Source organism: Marmota marmota, unplaced genomic scaffold (assembly GCF_001458135.2).
Source record: "Marmota marmota marmota unplaced genomic scaffold, marMar, whole genome shotgun sequence".
Classification (NCBI taxonomy): Eukaryota; Metazoa; Chordata; class Mammalia; order Rodentia; family Sciuridae; genus Marmota; species Marmota marmota.
The window spans coordinates 1,923,587-1,932,576 of record NW_026000026.1 but is presented as its reverse complement, the minus strand read 5'-3'; the positions used below and the strand labels follow the sequence as shown (position 1 = coordinate 1,932,576).

Genomic DNA, 8,990 nt, shown 5'->3' with positions numbered 1-8,990 from the left:
TTTTTTTTTTTTTTTTTTTTTTTTTTTTTTTTTTTTTTTTTTTTTTTTTTTTTTTTTGGCTTGTTTCAATTTCATTGGTTTCAGCTCTGATTTTAATTATTTCCCATCTTTTGCTGTTGGTGTTGATTTGTTCTTCTTTTTCTAGGGCTTTGAGATGTAATGTTTGGTTATTTATTTGGTGACTTTCTATTCTTTTAATGAATGAAACAATATACTCTTTGAATATACTGTTTGGGGTATAAATATTTATGATTGTTATGTCTTGTTGATGTGCAATTCCCTTAAGCAGTATGAAATGTCCTTGTGGGTCTCATCTAATTAACTTTGGCTTGAAGTCCACTTTATCTGATGTGAGGATAAAAAGCCCTGCTTATTTACAAGACCCATGTGAATGATATTTTTCTCCCATCCTTTTATCTTCATTCTGTGGAGGTCTTTGCCCATGAGGTGAGTCTCTTGGAGACAGCATATTAATGGGTCTGGTCTTTTAACTCAATCTGCCAGTCTATATATCTTTTGATTCAATCTGCCAATCTATACCTTTTGATTGATGAGTTTAGACCATTTACATTTAATGTTATTATTGAGAAATGATTTTTATCCTCTGCATTTTTATTTATTTCTGATTTTTAATTTGAATTTGTTTCTCCTTTGACTGACTGTTCTTCTAGTGTAGTTCTTCCCTTTGCTGGTTTTCACTTTTATTTTTCATTTTTTCTTCATGAAATATTTTATTGAATATGTTTTGTAGTGCAGTCTTTCTAGTTTTGAATTCTTTTAACTTTTTTGTCATGGAAGGTTTTAATTTCATTGTCCAAAGCTTGATTTTGCTGGGTATAGTATTCTTGGCTGACATCCATTTTCTCTCAGAGCTTGGTGTATATTATTCCAAGACCTTTTAGCTTTGGGGGGTCTGGGTTGAGAAATCAGCTGAGATCTGGATTGGTTTCTCACAAGATGTTACTTGCAGTTTTTCTCTAGCAGCTTTTAAAATTCTATCCTTATTCTCTATGTTAGGCATTTTCATAATAATGTGCCTTGGTGTGGATCTGCTGTATCTGTATATGTAGGGTCCTGTGTGATATTGTATTTGCTAAGTCTCCTACATTTGATTTTCCATTTTGTTCTTTAGGTTTGGGAAATTTTCTGATATCATTTCATTGAAAAGATAGTGCATTTCTTTGGTTTGTGTCTTCAACCTTTCATCTATCATGATAGATCTTAAGTTTGGTCTTTTCATGTTAACCCATATTTCTTGGAAGTTCTGCTCATGGTCTCTTAATATCTTTTTCTCCATGATCAACTTTATTTTCAAAATTATATATTTTGTCTTCATTGCCTGAAATTCGGTCTTCTAAATGGTCTAGTCTGTTCATGATGCTTTCAAGTGAATTTTTAATTTGGTTTATTGTTTCCTTCATTTCAAATATTTCTACTTGATTTTTTTTTAGAATTGCTCTTTATTTTACTTCTTGTATTTTCTCTCTGATATCACTCCTTACATCATCTTTACCTCACAGATCAGTTTAACTGTGTACATTCTAAACTCCTTCTCTGACATTTCTTCCACTGGGGTCTTGATAGACTCTGTTATTGGGGTATCTTGGTTTGTTTGGGGCAATTTGTTCCCTTGCTTTTTCATGTTGTTGGTGTGTCTCCCCATTTAACAGTGTGGATCTGAGGCAGTCAAGTTTTTACCCTGTGGACTTAGAGTGTCCCTGAAGTTTCCCGTGCCTCAGGGTTTATGACAGATAGCTACGGCACCCAATGCAGACAGTATACAGCATTAAACCAAGCAGTCCCTGCTCTGGTATCTGTGATGTTAACTGTCAGAATAAACAGAAGTCGTAGGTTTTTAAAGAGGCAATTCGAAGGCTACGTTCCACCTGTTCTCTGTCTGAAGTTGTAATTCCTTTGTTAATTTGGGAGGTAGTCATTTCTGAGATGTTCTGGTGCCATCCCCAAGTCTGAATTACTTCATTCCTGTGGTCACTCTGCCTAGGGTGGGGAAGAAAGGTGACCCTGTCTCCCCTGAGATTAGGGAAAGGAGAGAAAGAAAGGTCGTTTAAAAAATAAGTCTCAGTGGCAGAGCAGCAAGGGCGGTTTTCAAAGCATAAAGTGGACCACTTTGGCAGGAGAGGGCTAGGGCTGGGGGAGGGCTCAGCCTTGCGGTGACCTGGGGACATCCTGCAGGCCCCACGGAGTCTGTCCTGGGGCCACCAGCCGTGCACAGCCCCACTAGGACCCCTCGGGCTTTGCTGCCCACACCTTGGGATATAGCTCTCGCCACACTGTCCACTCTGTATACTGTGCAATTTGGGTTTGGGTGTGCATTGAGTGACCACCACCACCTCCATGTAACTCCTGGATGTGTTCGTCGCCCAAAGGAGACCCCTTCACCGTCACTCCATCCCCCACCGCCCCAGCCCTGGCGGCCACCGACCTGCCTGCCTCTGCAGGCTTGCCCAGTTGGACCTTGCCCAGGAGCAGCGGCACGCAGGGTGTGCTGTCCTGCCCAGCCTGAGCTCCTGGGTGGGCAGCGGGCAGCGGTACTCCTCCTGTCACCGCTGGGCAGATGGGCTGTGTCTGATCCCTGCGGTCACTTGGGCTGTTGGCTGTATAAATGCTGCTCCTGGGAGCTGCTGAAGCACACTTGGATCTGTTCCCTGGAGCAGGGTTCCCGGGTCATGTGGTAAGGAGGGCTGAACTGCCCACGGTGTCCGCCGTGCCGCCTCACCTCTCCACGGCAACCACCCAGGGATCCTCTGAACACACTCATGCCCAGGGCAGACAAGGGCAGGCGGCAGGTGCTGAGCCACACGGGAAGGTGCACCCCAGCCTGCTCCACTGCTCAGCACAGAGGGGAAGGAGATTCCAGCTGTGACCACCCGGGAGCCCCAGAGGTGTGAGTCCCAACAGAGGGCCACAGGAAGCTGGCACAGAGCTGCACAGCCCCTTCCAGAGCGTTGGTGGGCAGCACCTGCCCTGCTCCAGCCTCACCCAGGGAGGAAGGGTGCTGGGGTCTTGGCTCTTGGCCTAGGTTCACCCCCATACTGGCCACCTGCTTGGTGCACAGAGCCCAGAGTGGGGCGAGTCATGCTGGCAGCCTCGCAGGTAGAACAGGCCCTGGTCGTCACAGGGAGGGGCAGTGCCAAGGGTAACTTCAGGGTCCCTGCTGCTGGCCCGGCTTGTCCCAAGTGGCCTGGTTGGCTGTGCGTCCTGCTGGGGAGGACCTCGAGGCCCCAGGTCAGGCCAGCCACTGCATTATTGACAGGTGCCCTGCGGAATCTGCATGCTGAGCTGTGCAGAGGTGTGGTTTCTTCTCTGCTCTCAAATTGAAAATGGTCAGATCACTGTTGAGTGAATTCACTAAAGCTCCTCTGCTCACGGTGTGGCTGGCTCCAGGGGTCCCCCTGTTCTCTGTGCCCAGTGGGAGTCTGCCTGGGCTGGCCAACAGGAAGCCCTGTCCAGGACATTCACAGTGGGGGCCACCCTGGACACTGCCCACCCAGTCACTTCCTTTCATCTCCATGAAGGGTCGATCGTGAGCAGAGGCTGCATATTCAGGGCCCCCAGGGCCTGCAGGGCAGATCACTGGACTCCAGGACATGCCCTGGTCAGCCCTGACCTCAGGGGAGCTCTAGCTCCCCAGGAAGACATAGACCATTGGAAAGATGGGGGTCAGAGAACAGGGCTGGACACATGTGGTAAGCTCACCGCTCAGGGCCGAGGTGGGGCCAGAGACCCCAGAAAACTGAGTCCTGCCTGCCATCCTCCCAGGTCCCTGCCCTGCATCATGAGAAGGTGAGATGCACAAAGTCCCACATCTGACTACCCTGAACCCGCAGCAGTCACCCGCCACACAGATGAGACACACCTTCAGGAGGCTATTTCCAGGAAGGCCTCGCGGCCCAGCTCCATGGCAGAAGCTTTGATGCTGCCCACCGCCTCCCACATGCCCACAAATCCAGAAGGGGCAGGTGACCCCAGCTAGGCCTGGGAGGACACTCTGACCCCAGCCACAGAGGAGCCTGAGCCTTCTGCCCACACTCCTGTGGATGCCATTGATCCCGGGCCAGGCCAACCTTGCCAGGGGTCAGCTGGGTCCCTGCGGGAATTCTTCCTTCTTACTGGGGGCGAGCTGTGCCCCTGGTGGCCGGCAAGCACCCCGTCCTGCCTCCCAGCAGCAAGCCCAGCCCGCCCTCTAGTGGCAGTCGCGGCACTCGCCTGCCCACGCACATGCACACACAGCACGCACAGGCACGCCCTCAGACACACCGTACACACCTGTGGGTGCACGTGCATGTGGCCACTTCTAAAGTCTCACTCCCCAGTGTCTTCCGCGTGCAGTAGCCAGGTGGGTCTCAGCACAGGCTGTGCCATGGCCGAGGTGCCGTCCTGCCAAGGTGCGTGTGGAGACGGGTCCTCTGGCGTGGCCTTCTTCCTGTCCTCTGATTATCCCTCCTGCGGCCCTCGGCCTGTGTTGTTCTCGAGGCTCTCGGTCTGGCCCCTTCTGCCAGGGCCACACGGAGGGGCCTGCAGTGCCTGTCCAGCCTTAGAAAGAGGCGCTGAGAACCCCATGCAGCTTAGGTTCTCAAATTGTCCTTGGCAGGGGAGAAACTCAGACTCTTAAAGAACTAGAGAAACCGGTGGAAATGAAAGTCTCCAAAGAGGTGCCTGCTGCCCGGACAGACGTCCTCTGTCTCCAGCCACAGGGCTGCCTGCACGATGCTGCCCGTCCCGTGGCAGGGAGGCAAAGATGGGATGGGGCGGGGGCACCCGATACTTGGACTCACTTCTGTAGCCTGCTGCCAATGTGGTGCCTCCGCCTCAGCCCATCTCTGCAGCGTCCCAGCCGGAAGCCAAGCGCCGGAAGCCAAGCCCGCAGTGCCACAACACCAGGCCCTTCCCGCCTCTGGGAGCACCAACACCACTGGCAAACGGAGGACGCAGCGGGAGGGACACTGCCAGGCGTGGGCGGGCGGGTCTCCATGGGGATGGACAGAGAGCACAGCCTTGTGCTGGGAGCCCGAGGCCCCTCAGACAGGGCCCTCTGCCATGAGCAGTGCCACCGTGCCCAAGGCCAGCGAGGCGGTGCCCGGTCACATGAGCCTGCACCAACCTCCGTGGCAGAGCCCAGCAGAGCTGCTGCCAAGGGCAGCCAGTCCAAGTGGTACAGACTGGACTCTGCACACGCCCACCCTGCATGCAGAGGCTACCTGGGCAGCAGAGGCACCTGGCGCAGCCTGCTGGGACTCCCCAGGCACATCTCAGTGAACCGGGTAGCTGGGCACTGGTCTTGTGCTCACATCCTGCAGGAGCAAGAGTCAGGGTCATGCAGCACTTGGAGGGCAAGTAGAGGGCCCCTTTCTGCCTTGGTCCCCAGAACCCTTGCTGCCCACATGGTGCCAGTGAGAGACGGGCAGGTCCCACAGACAGCTGCCCACCAGGCTGGGCCTCTGCTGTCCTGCAAGAGCCTTGGCCTCTATCAGAAAGGGGTGTGCACAGGCCACCGCTGCTGACGGGGCTCAGCATCCTGCACTCCCACGGGCCGGGAGCGAGCGGCCGAGGCCCGCTGCGTGGGAACGTGCAGGAGCTGCCCGGCTGGCACGTCTTCCCACAGCCACACCTGGGCCCCAGACCTCCCCACCCGTCTTCCTTCCCGCCTGAGTCCTGCCTGCACTTCAGCGAGGCACCCCGACCCGTGGCCGTGGCCCTGGCCTGGGCCTCCCTTTGCCAACTGTTTCATCTGGCACCAAAGGCGACCCATGTCCATTGAGGGGCCCTGAGATGGAGACAGAGCCGACCTCCTCCAGTCACCTGTCACTGCCCCAAGGGAAAGGGACAGTTCCCACAGACAGCTTCAGCCCCAGACTTCTGGAGAGGGCTGTCCTCGGTCCTCTGCACCAGCCCCAGCAGAAAGGGCACCCTGTCCACCAACACCAGGCTGACCTCTCCTCCTCGCACCCTCCCCTCCAGAAAGTGCAGCAGTACACGGTCATTGTGCAGGCCACCGACATGGAAGGCAACCTCAACTACGGGCTCTCAAACACGGCCACGGCCATCATCACGGTGACAGACGTGAACGACAACCCCCCTGAATTCACCACGAGCACAGTGAGTACCGAGGCCACCGCAGCGCCCGCAGAGCTCTGATGACCATTGCTGGCTGGCCACTGCTGACGCGTCTCTCCCTCGCCCTGTATGGGTGGAGGGGCTGGACAGGTCGTGGATGGAATGGCCCCGACACAGGAAGCTGAGGCTCAGCGGCCCCCAGCTAGGTCCCCTTGGAGGAGAGCGGCCAGAGGCTCCACAGGAAGGGCCCTGGGGAGGAGCGTGGGCTCCAGTTCAGCACAGGCTGCCCTGAGAGTGAGGGACATGCCCTGAGAGTGGAGGCCATGTGCAGCTGTGTGCAGCGGCCCTGCCTGGCCGAGGCCTGAGTGGGCCTTGATCAGAGCAGGTGCGTCCCTGCATGACAGTGGACAGTGGACACCCCTGTGGCCCATCTGCAGAGAGGGAAACAGTTGAGGGTGGCCATGCTGGTCGGGTCTGCTGGGTGAACCCGTGTGCACCTGTTCAGCTTGGCCTGGGGACCCCTGCCCAGGCACAGGGACACTGTCCTCCAGGGTTGGCACTGATGCACAGGCTCCACTCCCCCCGGAGTCCCCCAGAGCACCAAGCCACCGCAGAGTCCCCTCTGGTGAGCCCCGTGGCTCAGGCCTGGCAGGACTTGTTGGCCTCCTGTGCCACCCAAAGGTCTGCAGGCTTCCGACACCCTTCCCCAGCACCCTCCACAGGACTCCGCAGGCCTTGTGGGTGGGTGGCACTGCGTCCCCAATCCGTCCTGCGGGCCCTGTGAGCAGTGCTGACGTGAGAGGCACGTGGTCCAACCAGCTGCCTCCAAGAGGCCAAGACCAGGGCTGCAGGGGGCAGGGCCAGCCAGGGCTCCAGGGTTCTGGGGCTCTCCACCCCCACACACGACCCCTCGCTGCGCTGACCTCTCCCTGAGGGCAGAGTGGAGAGGGACAGTGTCCATGGGACACAGCAGCACAGCCAGGAGTGCCCACCCATCAAGCACCCACCAAGCCCCTGAGGGGTCAGACTGGGGTGGGCCAGGACACGGGGACCCAGGTGACACACAGCCCAGAGGAAGCAGGTGGCTCTGGGCCCCACATACTGTGCCACCAGGGGAGAGAGGAGCAGGGGGCAGAGGGAGGACACCCTTCATGGTGCTGAGGAATGCTGGAAGCCCGGAGCTCCTCCCCCAGCGCCCTCCTGTGTCCTGCTGGGCCAGATGGGGACGCAGCGCCATCTAGGGGACAGGTGTAGCTGGCCCGTGGGGGAGCAGCTAGTCCACCCTCTGACCAGGTGGGGTTGGGCACCCCCTACAGGCTCCAGGCCTCAGACCTGCTCGGGCAGTGAGGGCAGCCAGGGGCCCTGGCGGGCTGACCCACTAAGCCTGGCCTGGGAAGCGCGGGTGCCCCTGGCCAGGGAGGCGTCGGCTGGAGGAAAGTCCATCTCTCGGGCTGCAGTTTCTATTTGCTCTCCTCCCACAGTGGGCAGCTGCCCTCCCCGCTCTGGAAGGAGACCAAGCAGAGTAGAGCCCACCCCCCTGTGAGGACGCAGGGGTGCTCGCTGGCCGGGGTGTCGGCCCCTCCCTGAGCCAGCTCTCCCCACACGAGAGGATCCAGGGCACCATCTAGGCCCGAGCAGGAAGCTCACCTAAGTAACCTCAGCAGGGAGCAGGGGGCACGAACCTGGCATGAACCTGCCCCAGAGCAGTGCCAGGGCCGCCCGCCCCTCAGTGCTGAGGGCCCCTGCTGCCCCAGGGCAGGGGCTCAGGACAGGGCGTGGTCCCAGGGACACACCCTGCGTGGCGACAGCCAGTGGGTGTCTAGATCTTGGGGTACAGCCGCTGTGGCTGCTCTCCTCACCCCAGGGACCCTCACTGCCCCCAGGAAGCACTCAGGACCATGTGGCTGCCATGGAAACCAGGTGGAAGGGGCAGGCCAGCTCTGCGCCCCTCCTCAGCAGAGGGCACGAGGCGTGGGGTGCTGAGGGGTTTGGCCCAGCATGCCCACAGGAAGGGGGCGCCTCGCAGGTAGACGGGCTGCGTGAGATGCTGACCCCCAGCATGTTCCCGGGTGCTCTGGAGGAGGCCTTGGTGGATGGAGAGCCAGGGGCCCAGGCTGGGCCTCACTAGCTGAGCAGGAGGGCAGCCTGAGGTGGCTGGTTCTGCAGCTTGGATGGCCTTCCCCGGGCCCCTCACCTGCACCTGGGCTGGACTCCACCTTCCCTGAGGCAGGCCAGCCACATGGGAACCCAGGCCAGATCTCCCATCAAGGGTCCTAGTATGGCCCGGGCGTTAGTGATGGGCAGGTGGGAGGAAGGAGCTCTGTGGAGCAAGTGTCCACCTTTCTTCATGCTGGACATCAAGACAAACCTCAGGCTGTCCCTTGTCGCTCTGCCTGAGATACCCTGAGACTGGGGTGAAATCTTGTGTTTGACCCAAGATGACATGGAGTGTCCCCCCCCTAGAATCCCCGCCTCCCTGCCCCCAGGGTCAAGGGTAGAGAGGCCAGTCCCTGGGATGCTGGGGAAGGGCTAGGACAAGGGGACAGTGGTCCTGACCCAGATTGACAGAGAGTCCTCACCTTCTGCTACCAGCTCTACCTGCTGTCTGCAGTGTGCCTGTCTGCAAAAGCCAGGCTCAAGGTGTGACAATGTGACAGGCAGGGGCCCTGGGACACTGCCCAGTGGTGGAGAGGGGGGCAGGCTGGCCACACTGGCGCACGCGCATCCCAGCTTCTTATCAAGCTTGATGGAGGACAGTCAGGGCTGAGAGACCGCCCTGTTCCACTGTTTGTCTTAATGTTTAGCTGTAGGTGGACGCGACACCTGGGTTTTGTTTATTTATTTTCATGTGGTGCTGAGGATCCAACCCAGGACCTTGGGAGGCCAGCACTCCGCCTCTGAGCGCCCCCCCCCCC

At 57.2% G+C, this 8,990-nt stretch overlaps 1 protein-coding gene across 1 annotated transcript in view; it reads left to right on the top strand.

Moving 5' to 3' along the window:
• The window catches only part of Cdh4 (cadherin 4), a 251,233-nt gene that overhangs the window by 213,391 nt on the left and 28,852 nt on the right, over positions 1 to 8,990 (top strand). The window contains exon 7 of the mRNA XM_048810714.1: positions 5,980 to 6,117. Within this exon, the coding sequence (XP_048666671.1) occupies positions 5,980 to 6,117 (138 nt within the window). The remainder of the gene's footprint in view (positions 1 to 5,979; positions 6,118 to 8,990) is intronic.